At 42.3% G+C, this 20,403-nt stretch overlaps 1 protein-coding gene across 3 annotated transcripts in view; it reads right to left on the minus strand.

Moving 5' to 3' along the window:
- BTBD9 (BTB domain containing 9) overlaps positions 1 to 20,403 on the minus strand; it is a 427,542-nt gene that overhangs the window by 74,054 nt on the left and 333,085 nt on the right. For all 3 annotated transcript variants that reach the window (XM_034991363.1, XM_034991361.1, XM_034991362.1), the window contains exon 9: positions 6,981 to 7,088. In XM_034991363.1, coding sequence (XP_034847254.1) covers positions 6,981 to 7,088 — 108 coding nt within the window. The remainder of the gene's footprint in view (positions 1 to 6,980; positions 7,089 to 20,403) is intronic.

Genomic DNA, 20,403 nt, shown 5'->3' on the forward strand with positions numbered 1-20,403 from the left:
AGGGATAGCTAGGCACAAGGAAGAAAGGAAAAGGATTTGGGGTCATGGGGGAGTATCAACAGCCCATGTAGTAGAGCTTTTGGGGATTCAGGTTGAAGATGGATGACATACACTGACCTTTCTCCCTTCCTGGAAACCAATGAGATGACATCAAAGAAATACAAATGGAATACACTCATAAAGGTGTGGCAAACTGGAGGGAAAGATATAAGCAAATTAAGATTTGGGGGAATTTCTAGAAAATGGCAGGTGGATGAAATATTATTTATAAATCTGAGGGAGCAGGGTAGATTTCCATATTGAAGCAAAGTGAGCAGGGTAAATCAAAATAGTCCACATCCAGTCACATCACTGTGAAATTTAACACCTCCAACAATGAGAAGATCCTAAGACTTCTACAGGGAAAAATACATTACTACAAGTAATAAGATCAGATTCTATGAGATTTCTCATCAGTAACATTAGATGCTATTTGGCAATAAATCCAAGCTTTCAGAAATCTGAAGGAACTGAGTTCTATACCCAGTCAAACTATGATTCAGGCATGCAAGATTCTGAAAATTTGCCTTTCACATAGCCTGTTTCTGAAAACAATTCTGAATACATTTACTCTGTGCAATGCCTATGAGAGATCTTGACTGAGACCCAACAAAGTCCTATTGGGCTTCGGATTCACCCAGGAGAGAAAAAGAAAACACTATGCCACTAGAGTAACAGCAGGCATATCTCCTTAGTGGGAGTCCCTGCAGTGGTCGATACCACTGAATAGGAGCTATTCCCACTGGCATGCAAGATGACAGCTCAGGTAAGAGTGGGCAGGTGTGGAACCACTCTGGCTCAGAAGCCTCATATTCCAAATTGAAACTATTATCTCTTGTAATAGCTCCATAAACAAAGATCCCAGAATTTTCACAAGGGATGTGCCTAGTCACAAAAGTCATCACACTTGGGAAACCCCAAGCTATGGCTTCCAACCAGATATTTACAGTCCTCCCAGGCCAGATGCAATTACCAATCAGGGGTAATTTTCATCATAAGCAATGTTGCCTAATAGCTGACATTCCATTTCGCCTAATAGCTGACATTCCATTTCTATCAGGTTTTCAGGGGAACAGATCTAAAAAGGTAACAGGGCCCAAGGTCAGTATCTCATTGCCAAGGAAACAGGGTTTTGTTAACCCTTTACCCACATCTAAGAAAGAGTGAAACCAACCTAGATAGGAAAGAAAAAGAAATCTTAGTTATATAGTAGGCCTAGGAAGCAGTCTGTTTAAAATTAACCAATGAACAAACAGTACGCCTCAGAAACCTCTGTAAATAGGAAAAAGAGGCAATTAGAAACTCCAAGAAAACAAAAAGCTAGCTAATATGAAGCTATTTGTTATATGGGGAATAATTCTGAGCACTTGTAAGAAAATCAAATCCATCTGATAACATAGTACAATTCTTCCAAGAGGGACACAAGTTTAGTGACATATTTCCCTCACTATACTAATCCAAGGAATTACAGATCTGCAGTGAACAGTGTTTACATAATCATAATATCATAATGAGTTTTTAGTCGTTTTCCCTTTTCAAGACCAATTTATAGTTAACACGTGGAAGGCTTAACTATAAGTTACAGAACAGAAAATAAGTGTCGTAAATCTTTACAATGTCAATGTGGTGGGACAGTTAACAGAAGATGGGGAGAGAGAAAGGGAAATGTAGGGTGGTAATTTCTTCATACATAGAAGGGAGTCAAGGATTATTATCTACAATTGATGGATCAAAATATAGAGGTTTAAGTATATTGTTTAATTTTAAAAGGTAAGTAGTTAGCAGAACTAAAGAGAAAAATGTAACAAAAAATGAGAAGTTAAGTGAGCTAAATTCCTCATTTTTTATAGCGAGGAATTAGTAAAGCTGATAAATTAATAAACACAGATATAAAAATATTACTTATAGTTGAGCCATTATAAAAACTAAAAAAAATAGTCAAAAGCAGTTACTTCTGAGGAATGGAGCAGAAGATGGGAAGGCAAAATTTTACTTTTCACGTATATCTTTCTGTATTGCTTAAATTACTTTTCCATGCATGTTTTACATTTATAATAAAAAAAGCCAATGTTGGTTTCTTACTGTATTGACACAGATTTAGGGTTCAACAGTAGAGAAAAGGAATCAAAGATTGGAAGGTGAAGTCTTTTGGAATAAGGCTAAAGGATTAGATGATGTGAAAAAGGAGGGGTAAAAAGTAATTTTATAAAATCAGTTAGTACATTTGCAACAACGTGGATAAATGGCAAGGGCATTATGCTAAGTGAAAAAAGTCACACAGAGAAAGACAAATACTGTATGATCTTACTTAAACGTGTAATCCTAAAAAAAAAAAAAACTTATGGCAACAGAGAAAAGGGTGGTGGTTGCCAGAGGGTTGCGGGGGGGGATGGATGAAGGGGATCAAAAAGCACAAAGTTCCAGTTACAAGATCAATCAGGTCTGGGGATGGAATGTACAACATGGTGACTACAGTAAATGCATATATGAAAGTTGCTATGAGAGCAGATCTTAAGAGTTCTCATAGCAAGAAAGAAAACTGTGAGGTGACAGATGTGTTAACTAACTTACTGTGGCGATCACTTTGCTGTATATATCATTATACCGTACACCCTAAACTCACACAATGTTATGTATCAGTTATTTTTGAATAAGCTGGAAAAAAACTCAAATCAGTGTATACAAAAACATGGTTATCTGTGATAGAAAATAAGCCTTTATCCTGAGAGTAAAATAAGCAAAGCTCCAACTGTAGCAGAAAGGACTTAGCATAGCAATAAAGGAAAATATCCTGCTCCAGGAGTAGAGGGTCTTACGAGGAGACACTGGGGAATCTCATTCCCTAGTTATTTTTCAGAGGACAGCAAAAATCTGTCCTTTGATTTCTTGACTAGGTAGAATGCTATCAAGAGGCATGGCTGTGATCTCTAAAGATCCTATAGAATTTCGTTTATAACATGATTCACATACTTTATTTCAAAAAAAAGAGGCTACAATTTCTGAAGCTAATAGAATCCTCTCTTGAGGACTGCTCTGGAGTATATTAGTTAAAAAGGAAAGGCTTTGGGGGTGCCTGGGTGGCTCAGTCGGTTAAGCGTCTGCCTTCGGCTCAGGTCATGATCTCAGGGTTCTGGGATCGAGCCCCACATCGGGCTCTCTGCTCTGCGGGAGGCCTGCTTCTCCCTCTCCCACTCCCCCTGCTTGTGTTCCCTCTCTAGCTGTGTCTCTGTCAAATAAATAAATAAAATCTTTAAAAAAAAAAAAAAAGGAAAGGCTTTCCTCTTTTATTGTCTGAGTATCTTCTACTATATTTCTTAACACCTAACTCAAAAATGAAAGGCACAATAGATTCAGGTTACGCCTCCAAACATAAAGTCATAACCTTAAGTTCCATTGATTCTTAGGTTCCATTGATTCCATTGATTCTTGCCTTCTTGCTACTATTCTTGTTCTTATAATATATTATTTATTTATTAATCTGTAAAAACATGTATCGCTGTAGCATATAAGTGTTAATGCAGAAGGTTAAAAACATATAAATTATTTAAATCTACCAACTAATGGAAACAAAATACAAAAAGAAGTGGGGGAAAGATGTTGATGACTTAATACAAAGCTACTGGTGGCTGGGAGGTGGCGCCTGGGTGGCTCAGTTGGTTAAGTGTCTGCCTTTGGCTTAGGTCATGATCTCAGGGTCCTGGGATCAAGCCCAGCGTCTGGCTCCCTGCTCAGCGGGGAGTCTGCTCCTCTCTCTGCCTCTGCTGCTTCCCCTGATTGTACTCTCTTGCTCTCTCTCTCAAATAAAGAAATAGATAAATTAAAAAAAAAAAAGCTACTGGGAGGGATCTAATGAGTGAACGCATTTTTGAATCAAGAAAAAACCATTTAAATGACAATAAAACCATTATGATATATACCTGGGTCAGCAGTTAGCCAACCAGTTCTTGTTAAAAACCCATACTGTACCACACCTTCAGTAGGGGAACATAAAGAGATGAGGCATCTAATTTATAACACATAAAATGACAGACAAGATGGGTGATGGTAACCAGTGAAATGTGGAAAAGATGGGGAAGCAGAGGGTCTGGCCTGTGAGCTGTATACTCAGTGAGCAATGGCTCTGAAAAGATAAATGGGCAGTTGTTCATGGGCCTGTAAGGCCTTCCTGTTGTATAAAACATGTTCTAGGTGCTTGAAAATGAGCTAATCATTTCATTTCCCTGTTTCCATCATTTAGCTGGGCTTAGCCCTCTTTAGTAAGTTTTCGTGGTACAATGAAAAGAGTCCTCCATTTTCTCTTTTATAAAATGAGGACAATATTCCACAAGGTGTTTTATGTTCAGGACAAAATGAGACAAAACACACCAAAGTCATAGAATACGGGTTACTCAGTAATTGTTAGTTTTCTTATCCAATGGCAGAGACGGCTACGAGATGTGTGCTCCGCTGAGAAGTAGCTGCCCAGCCAGAACTATGGTTTCCAGCCCTACCAGCATCTAGTGTGGTAAATGACTGCTTCTTCCCAATCGCATGCCAGTGGAAGGGACGGTCACTACATCCAGGCCAAGGCTGTTCAGAAGAACCAGGTGTACCTTTTCTCTGTTCTTTCCCCATTTGCCAGCTAGATGCAGATGATGCTGATGAGGCCCCAGATGATGGCAGAGCCACCAGAAGGAAGATGCCTGGGTTCCTCAGTCACCTGTGGAGAAGAGCCACCTGACAACCAGGAACGCCCATACTCCCTGCTACATGACTGAGAAATAAACTACTGGGTTAAGGCACCGGAATGTTGAGGCCACTTTCTGTTATAGATTCAGGTTATGCCTGAGTCTATATCATTCCCAGGGTTAACTTTAAATATTTCTCTCATCTCAGTGCCAGCTACACTATTACCTAAACGAAAGAAAGCTTGGTATCCTAGGCCTCTAGTCATTTAATGCATATGGCTCTCGGGCTCCGTTTGCATTTACATTGTTGTGGGGGGAAGCTAGGAGGAAGGATCCTGTGGGTTCTGAGTCTAGCAAGTGTCACCTTAACCAATGGAAGCATTAAACGTGCTCTACGCTGATTACGATCGTAACGATGGTCAGGGTGTCAGACATTGCATTAACAAGTCATCATTAATGCTGTTATGAAATCTTGGCCAAGTAAGTCCACAAGAAGATGTTCGACATCATTCGCCGTGAGGAAAATGCAAACCGAAACCACCACTTCACTCCCATTAAGATGCTGTGAACAAGGAGATAGACAGTAACAAGTATGGGAAAAAATGCGGAGAAATTAGAACCCTCCTGCATTGCTGGTGGGAATGCAAAATGGTGCGGCTGCTGCGGAAAAGTCTGGCGGTTCCTCAAAAACTTGAACACAAAGTTACCATAAGGCCCGGCAATTCTACTCCCGGGAATATACTCAAGAGGACTGAAAATATATGTTCATACAAAGACTTGCACCGGAATGTTCATAGCAGAAATACGCATTTTAGCCAAAAAGTGCAAACAGTTCCAATGTTCATCCACTGATGAATGGATAAACAAAATGTGACATGTATATTTTCCATAGGATAGAATATTATTCAGCCATAAAAAGGAATGAAGTGCTGATACATGCTGCAACATGAATGAAGCTTGACAAAAGTATATGTTAAGTAAAAAAAGCCAGAAGAAAAGATCACATACTATATGATTCTGTGTATAGGAAATGTCCAGAATATGCAAATCCATAGAAACAGAAGGGAGATAACCAGGCTGTGGGAACCGGAAGGAAATGGAAAGACTGCTAATGGGTAGGAGGTTTCCTTTTGGGGGTGATGAAAATGTTTGAAACATTAGATAGTAGGGATGATTGCCCAACTCTGTGAATACACTAAAAACCACTGGATTGTACATTTAAAAGGGGGAATTATATGGTATGTGAATCATATTTCAATAATAAAAAAAGAGAAATCTTCAGGCACCTGGGTGGCTCAGTCAGTTAAGTGGCTGCCTTCGGCTCAGGTCATGATCCCGGGGCCCTGGGCTTGAGCCCCACATCAGGTTCCCTGCTCAGTGGGGAGTCTGCTTCTTCCTCTCCCTCTGCAGGCCCCTGTCCCACTTGTGCTCTCTTTCTCTCTCTTTGTTTCTCTTTCAAATAAATAAATAAAATCTTAAAAAAGAAAAAAAAAAAGAAAGAAAGAAATCTCAGCTATTTGCTTTATCTTGCCTCCCAGAGAATCTGGCTCTACCCAAAAAGGCACTGAGCTCTTTTTAGGTAATGACTGAGAAAAGGTATGATTCTAGGATTCTGGGAATGTGCTAATTTTGATCGGAGTGAGTTATATGGGTATATACACATGTAGTCATGATCTCAGGCTGTTCAGAACCCATAGGATCCTTCCTCTTAGCTTCCCCCCACAACAATGTAAATGCAAACGGAGCCCCAAAGCCATATGCATTAAATGACTAGGGGCCTAGGATACCAAGCTTTCTTTCGTTTAGGTAACAGTGTAGCTGGCACTGAGATGAGAGAAATATTTAAAGGTAACCCTGGGAATGACATGAGGGTGGGGAACGGAGTCCCAGAATAAGTACTAAAGTGTGTATTGCATTGGCAAAATTCTGTAAGGAAGAAAACAGTTCTAAAGGGGTAGTGTGTGGTATCAGGGGTGAGGACCCAAGAGAGGACTGCAAATGGAAATCCTTCTTTTCCCTGCTCAGGGACATGTCATTTCCAAGAGTCAAGTTCAAACAACCAAACAAGGAAAGCTTGTTTGATCACATAAAAAAAATAAATTCTCATCAAAGTACTTAATAGTCAAAACTGAAGTAAAGGATCATCAGTATGTTTTCAACCTCCAACTAAGAATCTAATTTGGTGATTCCATGAATCTTCATTAGAACCTTCTGAATCCATCAGAAAGACTGTCTTTTAAATTGGAAACAATTCTGTGAAAAGACAAAACTTACTTGCAGGAGACTTTAGTTCTGTCGGCCACCATGGTCCACTGTTGCTGGTTGGTGGAGACCTCAACATAGTAGCTGTAGCTTCGATCATCGCAGTCCCAAAGTAGTAACCTGAACAAAGGAAAATACGTAAGAATGCTGTGAATGTTCTAACTGGCTCTTTCCTAATGCTGTTGGCATAAGGAAATCCATGTCTACTTTAGCCCTCCTTCCCCCCCACCCCGCCCCGCCCCCAGTGCTTCCAGGCTGGAGAAAAGAAGTGAATCCCCGGCAAAAGTCTGGTGACAGGAGGTGGAGTCAGTGTGCAATGAAAGCCATGTCTCTTTAGGAACTTCTTTCACCAGTCACCCAATCTCAGGCAGCCCTTGTCCCCTGAGTGGCGATGCTCTTCGGGTTGGCTTATCCGTGAGAAGATGTCCCCAAATCCTCCCTCCTGATTGATCTCCAGTTGGCTGGGCTGACCAAAGGTAATATGCTTGAGACTAGTGTTCATGGGGGGATTCTGTGCTTCCTGACTGATAATAACTAGTATGCCCCAATGACCTCAATTATCATGTTTTAGATTCCCTCTCATTCTTAGCAGACTTCTTGCATAGCTGTGGTACAATGATCTGATTTGAAGATACAAACAAACATATATTCGTTAGTAAAACTTTCTTATTATTTAGAGATTACTTGGGTTCTGTTCCTCATATCTCCTTTTTAGCTCAGATAAGAACCTGAGCATTGACTATGTGATTCCATTTACATGAAGCTCAAAAGAGACAAAATTCATCACTGGTGACAGGAATCAGAACAGTGGTTACCTCTGGGAGAGGTAATGCTTGCGAAAGGGGATGAGGGAACCTTGCAGGATGCTGGAAGTGTACTGATTCTGACCAAGTGGTAGTTCATGGGTATGCACACAGTAAATATCCAGTTGATTTGTGCCCTGTATGTGTGTTACTCCTCAATTAAAAAAAAAAAAAAGAATAAGAGAAAAGAATCTAAGTATTGTAATACAGGATTAGACAACAGTCCAGCATTTTGCTTCTGAAAGTGCCACAGTGGCAGGAAATGAGAGGCCATTGTTCTCTGATTCAGCCTCAAAAAGAAAAAACAAAGAATTATGATTTCAGTCTCAAAAGTCCTTCTCATACAGAATATCTATCTATTGTTTTACATTCGGTCACGCACATTTGCTTCCTCCAATGGCCAGAACAGACAGTGAGCTCTCCGAAGGCAGTGCCTATGTCTTACTGATCCTTCTATACCCACATACTCAGTATGGTGTCTCACCAAGCCTACATTCAATGAATATTTATTTGTAACAACAGTAATAATGATGATTATTACTATCACAGTGGCCAACATTTCTTTAATGCTTATACTGTGTACCAGGCCCTATGTTAGGTGCTCTATATAATTTATCTTATTAAGGGCTTCCAAAATCCCCTTAGCAAGCATTATTATTCTCATCAAATTGCAGATGGTGAGAGTAAGGCTTACAGCTGTTAAGTAACATGTCTATGCTGAAACAGTGCTGGCAGATAGAGGGTTCGAACCTGGTGTCCTGGCCAAAGCCCATTTCTATCATCCCTTTGCTGAGTGCTTCCTTTACTCCCCATTTATGGACCTGGGTCCCAATTTACAATCCACGAACTATCACTCTACAAAAGTAGTTCATATTATTTGCCCTTGATCTTGCAATGATAATCAGTAAAAACCCTTTGCACAAGCTCAGCTTAGTGTCACCGATAACGCTGTTAGTGGAGATTAGAAATGACACTGTGTTCCCCTTACCTTTTGTTCCTTGTTCTCAAGTGTAATTTCGTTTGCTATCAATGACGAAACCCACACTCCCTAATATTTTGGAATTCATCTTTTAAGTAAAGCAGAAACACATTCCACCTTAATTCACCCGAGTAGTCCCCTCAATTCGCCTGGGTATTTAATCTCTCAAAGTACTCTGAATGAATCAGACAGGGTCCCACCCTATTGTTTTTAGGTGTCTAATAATTCTGCTCTCAGATTATACCAGCTTGCCTGATAAGAAAGTGAATCATTTCCCTCATTGGTCATTTCCTCGAATATTATTCTAGTTTCTTAGAACTTTTATGCAGTTAGCCTGTTAATTTACATTTATGTTGAGTAACTTTTAAAAGTGTAATTTTTATTTCTATGTTTGTCTAGCTCTTATAAAAATTATAGAAAGACTGTTGATCTTCTCATAAAAAAAAAATTCTACTCCAAACATAAGGATTCTGTTCATAGTGTATGTTTCAAACATGTTCTGGACTGAAATAATTTACAACTCTGCCAGAGTAGATTAAAAACAAGAAAACAAATCTTCAAATTAATTAATCATTCTCTTTACTTAACAACGCTGGTATGACAGGCTTTTTGGGAAACAATGCTGAGGCTATCTCCCCAATGGGATTTTGGATTATTTGTGGAGAGCCAGGTTTATCATAATCCCTATCCTTCTGGATAATCATGAATTAGTGTTTCTACCAGTGTATCCAAAGGAAAATAATCAGGCCCTTTTGGGATTGAATCTAACCAGATCTCAAAATATTTCATGGAAAAAGACTGCCCTGAGGAGATGGGATATGAAGAAGATAAAAAGGAAGACCAATTATAAGTAAGTATCACAAATGCTCTAGTAGAAATTCCTGGAGTGAGAGGATATTAAAAGAATTTTTAAAGTAGTGCATATTTTGTCCCTTAGTAGCTTTTTCTATAAAGTCCTCCAACTTGTTTCAAGACAGATTTTTATTTTAAAATGAAGATCACCTATGATTCTAGTAATTCTGTAAACACATACAGTCTGTGCAAATTATTTGGAACTTGTTTCTTTCGCTTAATGATTTATTATGAACACCTTTCTTTTGTATCTATCAAATTTGCTTTCTCATCGTATGTACTGGCTTCACAGAATTTCACCTTATGGATGTCCTACGATTTATTTAATCAGTCTCTTATTATTGGACAGTTAGGTAGTTGGTAATATTACATTGCTAGGAAAACTCTGTGATGAAACGTTCTTATGCTAAATCTATGACCACTGCCTGTAAAGTTTCTGTAAGTGAAACTCCTGGGGCAGAGTAGGTGAGGCCTTGATACGTATTACAAAAGGCTACACACCTCTCCCCTCCCCCAAACAGAAGTCTGTACTAGTTTATACTCACATTACCAGCCATGTATATATAACAAATGCCTGCTTCTGTGTGTCATTGCCGATATTGTGTATTATGTCTAAAAATACTGACAATTTTTTTTTTTAAAGATTTTATTTATTTATTTGAGAGAGAGCACATGAGAGGGGGGAGGGCCAGAGGGAGAAGCAGACTCCCTGCCGAGCAGGGAGCCCAATGCGGGACTCCATCCAGGGACTCCAGGATCATGACCTGAGCCGAAGGCAGTTGCTTAACCAACTGAGCCACCCAGGCGCCCAAAAATACTGACAATTTGATAGATGAAATCTATGTCATTAATTTGCAGCTTTTTACTTATCATTGAACTTGAACACTTTACCCATTTTCTACTTATATTTATCCTTATGTTAATGACTTACAAGATGCCCTCTATATTTGAAGGATATTAATCTACTGCCTATCATAGTTTACATGCTGAAGATATTAATTTTTATTAGCTCAGTCTATCGATCTTTACTTCAATACTTTCTCCTGGCCTAAATGCTTTTCTCTGACCAGCAGCCAAACGCACACAGTGGTTGAGACATCGCCTTTCTATTCCTCTATTAAGAGTCCCTGGGGGCTGGAAATGTGGGGTCATGGTGTCTCCTGAGTGGAAAAGGGACACTGATGGATCTCAGGTGATCAAGCCACCTACACTTTGGAGTTTTTAAGAGAGATTCTAATTCATGTGCCTGGATGAATATTTGCTTGGACTTTAGGCTTAGCCAGGAATGAAAATCCCTTTGTTGATTCAACTGAAGAAAAGCAAGCACAGACTAAGGACACTAAAGGAAAAATTGGCTCACTCTCTTTTTCCACGGAGAGGAATTCTGTTCAAATAAGGCACAACTGAAAAACCCACCAACTCCCTCATTTCTTCCCTTGCCAGCAGTCTGTTCCCATGTCTGTGTACCTACAACAACAGAGGTACTTCTGATTTGTAATCTGCTGAGGAACGTTTACTCAGGGAGCTCGCTCAGGACAGACACACTCCCTCTGACCTTATTGGAGAGGCGCTCCTTAAACACATCCCCCTACATCTAACACACCTCCACCCAGACATCAGAAGCCATTTCCAGAAGGGGCTGGATAAAGGAAGCCACTGGCCAGGATCTATTGATGCAGATCAGGTCTTACTTGGCTGTTGCCACAAACCCCTCTCCCTAACGAGCACCGCATGAAACGACCGGTGATATTAAACGTTGTCTCCTCCATCTTCCTTCAGTCTCATTGTGGAGTTCTCTTAAAAGCAGTGAAGTGCTGGGCTTTTTTTAATTGATTAGCAGATGTGATTTTGCTTACATCTTCCATAAATGCTGTGGCTGGCTGCATACCATTGATTACCGGGGTTCAGTTTACAGCAACTAATTGCTCTCCTTGCTGGTGTTTTGATACAAAATTCAATAGTGAATATGTTTTCAAAACTCTTGTCTTTGCGGCTTGAGTCAGAAGTGACTTGAGGCAAACCCAGTGGACTGAGTTTTCCCTTCTTTAAAATAATTGCTCTCTCATCAGTCTGTGAAGAAAGTTTCCAAATTGTAGCATTCTAATTGGAAAGTCTGCATTATGCATGCGATGACAAACTATGTTGTGCTGAATGGCATTTTTTTCATCCCTTTCTTAAGGGATTAATTCTGTGCCAGATTGGGAACAGTGCTGAGGTTTAAACAGTTGAGATCAACAGCTTCCCCACTGAATTGGTGTCTTTTAGGTCAGCAGCAAGTATCTGTTTTGCCTGTTTCTAACTGTCCATCACGGGAGATTCCACTGGAAGGCCCGGGACCACGTTGGCTGACGCTGCCATGTTTCTCGCTTGCGCAAAAACCCGCAACAAAGAGAAGACAATGCCGGGATATTAGTAACACACTAATTTGTTATCAAATCCATTTCTAATCTCTCAGCCAAAATCCAAGATACTCTGACCTCAAAGGTTTAGACACTAGTCTTTGTTCAAGATCTTCAGAAATTAAGTTCTTTAGAAATAATCTTCTTCCGTTCAACAAATATTTACTGCGTATTGACTAAGTGACATTAGGCAAGTCACTTCACTTACTTGCACTTCGGCTTCATCCCTTGTGAAATTAAAGGTCTAGATTCGATGGTTTCTAAGGGCTCCTCCAGTTGTAATATTTTAGAATTTGCTGCAACATTAGTAGAGGTGTGGGGGCGGTGGTTAGAGTTTTTTCTTTGCATGTCTGTCCATTATACAGTGACTCTTCTCTGGGAGAACTGTTTCTGGCCTAACCCTGAGGTGGACATGGGGGGTTCCTGAGCTTGGTTTGTGGACCTGAGTACATTCTGGGAAGACACATGACCCATGCTGCACCAACTAGATTTCGTTTCTCAAGAATTGAGAATTATGTGAGATTCCGGCTTAATTGGCCCTGTTCGCTTAAAATGACATGATGAAAACATGGCCCTTCGGGGGTGACACTCTTTCACCAGAGGCACAAAGAGACAAAGAAAGTCATCTGCTATGAGAAGCAAAGAAGACCGAGGATGTGGCCCAGGGAGGGGTTATCTTGGCTCCTGGCAGGATTCCAATAGCTGATTTAGCTCTCTATGAGGGCCACCAGAGTTTCTGCCCTAGTATTCTATGAGAAACCTCCCCATCTTTTTAATAAACCTGCCATTTATGGCTTAAGCCATCTTTATGTGGTTTCTGCAGCTTGGAACCAAAGAGCCTAAGATAAGCTCCTAGCACAGTGCCCGAGATGGAAAAGCCACTCAACAAAGAGCAGAGGTTCCCATGAGATGAGGGTGACAATGATGACATGAGGGCTCCAGGACCAGAGAGACAGGAGGTGAGGAATAGGGATGGCGAGGAAGCTCGCTTTGGATGGAGATCTTCATTCAAGTATGAAAGAAGATTCTTGGGGTGCCTGAGTGGTTCAGTAGATTAAGCCTCTAACTCTTGATTTCTGCTCGGGTCATGATCTCAGGGTTGTGGGATGGAGCCCCGCATCAGGCTCCCCGCTGTGCGGGGAGTCTGTTTGGGATTCTCTCTCTCCCTCTCCCTCTGCCCCTCTCCCTGCTCATGTGCCGGCTCATTCTCTCTCTCTCAAATAAATAAAATCTTTTTTTTTTTTTTTTTTAAAGAAGAAGATTCTCTCAATGGAAGCTGAGAGTGGCAGGGCTGCATTGTGGGGTGGAAAGGCAACTGGACTTTGGAGCAGGCTCTGCAGGGTCTGCCAAGCTGCAGGGAGGGAGCCCTGCAGAGACAGGGCACTCAGCGTAGTTGAGAACTCTCTTCAGCAGTGGCCCTGGGGGAGCAGGAGAGAGGAAAGCAGGGCCTCCAGGGACAAGGAGGATGCAGGGCAGGGTCAGGGAAGAGAAGGGCCAGAGTATCGGCCAGTTCTAGGCTGCTGAGGGGTTAACTGGGGCCAAACGGGGCCGACTAACTTTCAGAATAGAGAGGGAAGCAAGAGAACAGATGTGGCAGACAGGGGGGTGAGGGAGGAGGGGAAGGAACTGTGGTCACAGAGGGAATCTTCCGTGCTTTGGCACCTCACTCACAAGAGCCCAGTTCCCACTCTTCTGAGTGAGGAGGAGAAAGACAAACATTACCGTCAGAGGCTCCATTCTACTCTGTGCTCCTGAGAGGCGGAGGCGGGGTGGGGGGTGGGGGTAGCCTGTAACAGCTGCCAGAAGGAATCATACAGCTCCAGAGGAACAACTTTCCAGGGCAGAAACTGGGACTTCCTCGCAGATGAGAGGGGCCCTCACTGTCGGTTGCCACAGGTTCAGTGATGCAGCTTCCTCCTCAGGTGGGGAGGAAGGTCAAGCTGAGACGAGCTGCTGGAGGACCACGAAGCCCAAAATGAGATTCTCAGCAGGAGACTGGAGCCAAGTAACAGCGCTGTGATCGAAAGCGTGTGAGGCAGAGCAGGTGTGAGCCCCGCAGACTGCAGACACAAGACCCCCCGAGGAGCTGCCGCCAAGGGGGTCCTGCCTCAAAGTGGGCTGCAACCTCTCGGGGCAGAGGGGACACCTGCCTTCTTCTGACAGCAGGAGGAGGGAGACACGGGCTGCTCGCCAGATGGAGTGGGAGCCTGGGAGCTACATAGTCACGGGACATCAGAGAGCCTCCACGCTGATATTGTATAATCTCTCATGTCTTGGACACAGAGGGTGATTCCTCCAAGAGAGGGAGAAATAACGGCACTGGCTAACAATATTCTCTTGCAGTTGGAGAGGGAAAAGACAGGTGCAAGTGCTTGGTCGTCTGGCATATGTAGTTTCTGTGTTTAGTCACTGAAAAGCCCCAGGATGAAGAAAAAGTGAGGAGACAGGGCAAAGCATTACACTGGGGCTTCACAGTGTAGGCTGATCATTGAAAAAGGAGGGAATAAGAGGAGGGGCTTTCTCTATCAAATCTTACATCCCTACTGTAAAATCCAGGTAAATTCTATGAAAGTGGAGAGATGCCAATAGAGAACATGCTCGCAGGATAGGGCGATATGGATAGCTGGATGGGACAAGACTTCCCAAAAGTTTGAGACAGTACAAAACTACCCACTTTTTTATTTATTATTATTATGTTATGTTAATCACCATAAAACTACCCACTTTTAATAGCTAACTGAGACCATCACTTCACTCCTCAGAAGGATTAAGTTTTTAATTTCAAGTTTTAGGTGATAACATAAAAGGTAACCCCATGCTACCAAACAGCATGACTGCCCCTGCGATATTCAATAAACACTGAGTGCGGAACAAATCCCACCTCACATTCACACAGACCTCACTGGTTTCAAAATGTTTTTGCATACATTATCACATTTGGGGGGAAAAAAAGACAATTTATAATCAGCACACTTCCTGCTTTCAATGCAAATCTATTTTTCTAAGTTACTTGGTTAATTTTCTTACGGGGGCTAAACACCGCCCAAGCAATCTTTCACAGATTACACAGCCACTTGGCAAACCCTTTATTAATAAATAAGTTTGGGCCTAGGCTTATGATCTAGATTTCATACTATACAGTCCAATTTGATGAAAATTCTTTCATTTTATGCTTTCAATGTGGATATATGAGAAAATTTTGTCCGGGCCAAACAGCACTTGTGAGAAAAAGCAGTTTTCTTCTACTTTTCAAGGTGACTCTTTCCAATACAGTCCCTTCCTTAAGCAAGACGCTGGCCTCAAAACTGTTGGGAACCATTTCAAATGGTCTTGTTAGATTTTAAAAGGTGAAGTCTCATTATGTTACAGGCCTTTTCGGCTGTGACACGCTAAGCGGGCGTGCAGCTTTCACAGATCTTTCCCCGTGTTTAAATTCGGTATTGTCCATGTCCCTCTTGGCAGTGAAGCTGTCTTCCTTGATCGCAACAGCTTCCTCATCAGGATGCGCACACAGCACGCACACGGCACCAGTGACATCGGCCCAATTTGGCTCACCAGCAGGATCAGGAAAGGACGTGCAAGGGGTGGAAACAGAGAGCCCTGCCCAGACCACAGGGCTTGGCTCCCTAGGTGCCAAGTCCAGCTCACTCTCCCCTGCATTTGCTAGGAAGGCTGGTCAGGGTTATTGTGATTTAAAAAGGCCAGAACTGGCTAATGGCTGAGGGCAATATGCACTTGGGTGAGGGTTTCTGTTTCCTGTCCCCAATTCTGTGAAATTATTCGCCGCAGGGTGAGAGGAAGGGACAGACATGTTTAAGAACTCAGAGCTCCCTGATCTACCAGCTGTGTGTTAGGGAGCTTACTCCCTGGATTTGTACGCACATTTATGACCCCTGTAAGATAAAATGGCCCCAGTGTGAGTCCAACAGGTAGGGGAGTAAGGTGTCACCGGGCTCCAGGTTCCTTGTGTAACACCATCCAAAGGCCCCTTCTTCAGCTTTCGGGACCAAGCCCAGTCAGGAGGAACCACCCTGACCCTGCTTCTAGAGTGCAGGGACCATGCATGGCTAATGTCTTGGTATTCCTCATGGTCCCCAGCACACCATAAACTCTACAGAGTTGAACTGAAGGAGATATGGGGAACAGGGCAGGAGAGGATGATGGAAAGAGGAGAGGGAATTAGAGATAAATCACCCTTTCACAAAACCCAGGTAGGTCCACCCCAGCACAGCATCTTTTAATGCTCCATTATGTTACATTTCAATCTGAAACACCCCCCAGCCAGTCCTCTACCCCCACACCATTTTGGAGAGCCTCATTTAGGGAGGTAATTTATGAAATATATCAACTCTGACTGCTATTTCATCTCCTGAGCTTATTTTCCTGTCTCTCCTCCGGCCACATGCTAATACGTGTCCACATGCACACAGCCTACAAAGCACCAAGAAGCAGAGCCAAAGAGAAATTTAATAAGCTCCACGGCTCCTTTCTATTCCCTTAGGTCAAGTTTTCATAGGAATCTGTGACTGTGGGAGAACTCACAATTTAGGTACAGGTAGAGCTTTGTATTCTCTCAACCTGATGATAAAGGGAGAGAATGGAAGGGCAAAACAAAGGTGGGGAAGGCTCGACTCTGAATATTACAGGTGAGAGAACATTCCAGCAGGGCTGAACTACAAGGCAAAAAAATCTTCCTATTCAAGCATGTAATCTCTTTATTTTTGTTCTCACCAAATCTTCTCTCTGGTCTCTCTTAATGCAGCCAGTACTATTTTCCTACATCTCTCTTTCTTACCCAGCCTGACCTTCTCACCCAAATCAGATAGGGGTTTCAACCTTTGCTCCAGCTTTGAATCCTCTTCTTTTCCCCACAGGGCACAATCTATAAAGTCCTGAGCTCTTGCTGAAAATGATTTGAAAGCACTTGCCCATCCAATCCGGGGCCTCATCCTCCAACTGTTCCACCTGGGCCTGCCATTGCTTGCCCCTCTTTCATGTCCTCTCTCTGCGAAATTACTGCCCCCCACCCCGCCCCCAGACGTAGTCCCCAATCTCCTATCTGTCCTGCTAGGTCCTGCACGATGAAATGCTCGTCTGCCCTCTTTCCCATACTTGCCTAGTCTACATTTCCTCCCTTTCAGTCCCTTCGCTAATGAACTTCCTCCATGAAACTGTTTGGTGAAGGCTTTCACCTGAAAACAACTATGCTCTAAAACAGAAAAATAAAACCGTAATAAGTTACAAGTGCTACAGAATTAAAACACTTAAAGTAGACTATTCTATTTGAAGTCTGAGGTGTCTGACAAATCATAATCCTGCGTGCGGTACATGACTTACCACTAAAATAAACACCACATTAGTGAGACTAATAATAGCAACGTCTTCACCAATACATAAAAGTGAGAATTCTAACTAAGTTCTTATAAACAGAAGATAGTTAATCAGTTTAATATGTAACTATGTGATAAGTCTTTTGAAGCATGGCAAGAAGAAAAAAAAGCAAAATTTTATATAATTTTTTGTAACGGCTAGAGGGGAAAAATGGCTAATTATGTTTTTCAATGGAATTCTTTTGATCACTGGCCACTTGGTACAGTTTTCTTGATCCAGGTCTTCAAAGCTAGGATCATAAGTTTTAATTCAAACGTTTTCAGCTGAACATTAGCAACTCTAACTTTTCGAGCTGCTAAACAGCTGTAATCAGATCAAACTTGTGTGGGTTACAGGACTAAAGGCTAAACACAGTTGCCATTTTTTTTTTTTTTCCTGGAATCACCTAACCTATTTCCCCCAGAGTGGGAGGCCCCGGCAAAGGCTCCAAATGCAGAGGGGGCCTGGTTCTCCCCCCTGCTGCAGAAGATGTAAGAATGCAGTTTTCTGGCTCATAAATACTCTCCAGAATTACGGAGCAGGTTCCCCTCCCTCCCACATTTGTTTGGTTGACGGATCATCAGACAGGAAAAACACTCTCTCTTTAGAATGTATTCCATAAGAGCTGCCTTTTTAGAAACAACCCTCCCAGGTGCCAACATGAATATTCACCAGAGTGTACCGAGCACAGGGGCTGGTCTCCATGCCATGTACACTAATCCTTCAGAATGTATTCTGGCAAGCTACCAGGGTAAAGTGCTGTACAGAACCCGGGCTTTCTGGTGATGGATACTGGATGGCTGAAAGGAGAAAATCTGAGTGAAGGAGGCAGAGATGAATAAATCACTCATATCTGTCTAAGGCCCTGCTGCAGCTAGACCTTGCCATTGTGACTCAAGCACAGCATGAGGCTGCATTAGAATACTGCACTCTGTGATTTAAATGGTTTCTTTCGTTCATCTGGCTTATCCTTTCTCATCAAGAAGAACAAACAATTATCTCCCTTCTGCCCCATAACCCTATCTGCTGACCCCCTTTGTTACTTTCTCCGTCTTCTGGCTGATAGGAAGCGCACGGACATCCCGAGAGCACTGTCCTGGTACCAGGCAGGCACCCGGTGTGCGTGTGCGCATGTACCTTGCGTGAACACACACACACCACACCCCTCTGTATCGCTGTCCTGGCTCACATTCAGAAAGGTACAGAAAGCAGAGATTAAGAACTCTTACCAGCGAGGGAAGGAATCACACCCAAGGTGGTGAGACCTCAGATTTCCCAGGATCCTCCCACTCTGGAACCAAATCCTAAAAGTCAACATTGGTATTCATGCGGACAGGCAGAAGGAGACCTGGCTGAGGCAGCCTGTCTGAGTCACACATGAGACTGTCGTAGCCAGTGCTCTTCAGATAACCAATGTTTAGGTGTCAGAGGCTGGGAGACATCCTTGGGGTAACCTCCAAAGCTCTGGTGTTGGAATTATTCCAGCTTTTGGCAGTTTGTACCCTGATTAGCTGGGGCATTCAGGTGTTTGGGGGCTCCTGGTAGCTCAAAGGAAGAAGGAACATGAGCAGGGAAGAAGCAAACAGTGTGGCTTCAGTGACATTCTGGGTCAAACGATCCTCAGCCTCCTGGAGCACGAAAAGCCTCTGATGGACACAAGGGCATTGCTAGGCAATATGGCCTAACTAGTAGTGTCAGCAGATGGGAGGCACGAGTCTCAGCTCTGCCTCTGTCTTGGAACCCTATACTCTCAGATTTATAATCTCTTACATGGGCTGCGGGCAGCGGAAGACAGGGAGATGAATGTTAATGTAGGTGATTTGTGGTTCCTTTTAATGTTGTTGTTGTTTTCTTTTAAATTACAAAGTAACACATGACAAATCCTTTGGTACTTTTTATAAAGTATCCACTCTAAAAAGGCATTACACTAATTGTAAAAAAATGTAAACCAGTATTTTCAAAAATGTTCTTTAGTAGCAGAACCCTTTCACAAGCAACATCTTAGAAGAACCTCAATCTCCGTAAGAGAGAAAAGTGGAAGTGCTCTACTAAGGTCAGAGTTGGGGCTGAAGTCCCGTTTGCCAGACTTCCTCCCAGCCTCTGCTTGGGTCAGCCATCAAGGCTCACCTCCTACAAACACATTAGGAAAAACCACTGGGTCATGGTACGCATCTTGTCCCCAAACAAAACACTAATATTAATATTCATACCTTTTAATAACAGGCTTATAAGTATTATTACTCACATATTGTGACACTATAAAAGGCAAATGGACTTCCCTAATTCTTTCCTTTCACCTATGGACCAGAGCTGTTAGTGAGGAAAGGAGCTGGATAGATTAAGCATTGGGAAACAGTGGCCCATAGCTGCCTATTTTTGTAAATAAAGTTTTATTGGAACACAGCCACACCCACTCAGCAGAGTTGAGCAGTTGTGACAGAAACTATGGCTTACAAAGTCTGAAATATCCACTTCCCGGCCCTTTCCAGAGAAAGTTTCCTGGCACCAGGAACAGAGAGAAAACCAGAGCTGTTCTTTATTGAGCAGTAAAGAGTTATGGCACCAAGGCAAGAAATAAAGGTATAGTTTAAACTAAGGCTGAGCTTAGCCTAGAAATGTCTAAAATCTTTATTCTGTTGAAAGTGTTTCAAGAGATTTTCATGTAGCAAATTCTACGTGGAATTTTTGGATTCTGCTATAGTCCTAATCCTATCTTTGTTACTGTGACAACTATCCTGACCATTTTTGGCTTGCCTTTTACCCCAAATTTCTGTTATTTCTCCTAAGGGTAAAAGAACAAGAAGGGGGGAGAAAAAAAGCTCCAATTAAAAATAAAAACCTGAAAACCATTCCCAAACCCTCTCTCCTCCCTGAACTGGTGAAGTGCCCAGGAGCCACATTCTCAAACTAAAGACGTGTGCACATAGTCACTGACCACTACCCTCCAGATGGCATGGGAATAATAGGATAGGATGAAGAAGTTACAGGGACGTTTAAAGTCAATAAACAATATACACACACAAAAGTTATAT

The sequence above is a fragment of the Mirounga leonina genome, unplaced genomic scaffold (genome assembly GCF_011800145.1).
Source record: "Mirounga leonina isolate KUSES-001 unplaced genomic scaffold, KU_Mleo_1.0 Mir_53, whole genome shotgun sequence".
Taxonomy (NCBI): domain Eukaryota; kingdom Metazoa; phylum Chordata; class Mammalia; order Carnivora; family Phocidae; genus Mirounga; species Mirounga leonina.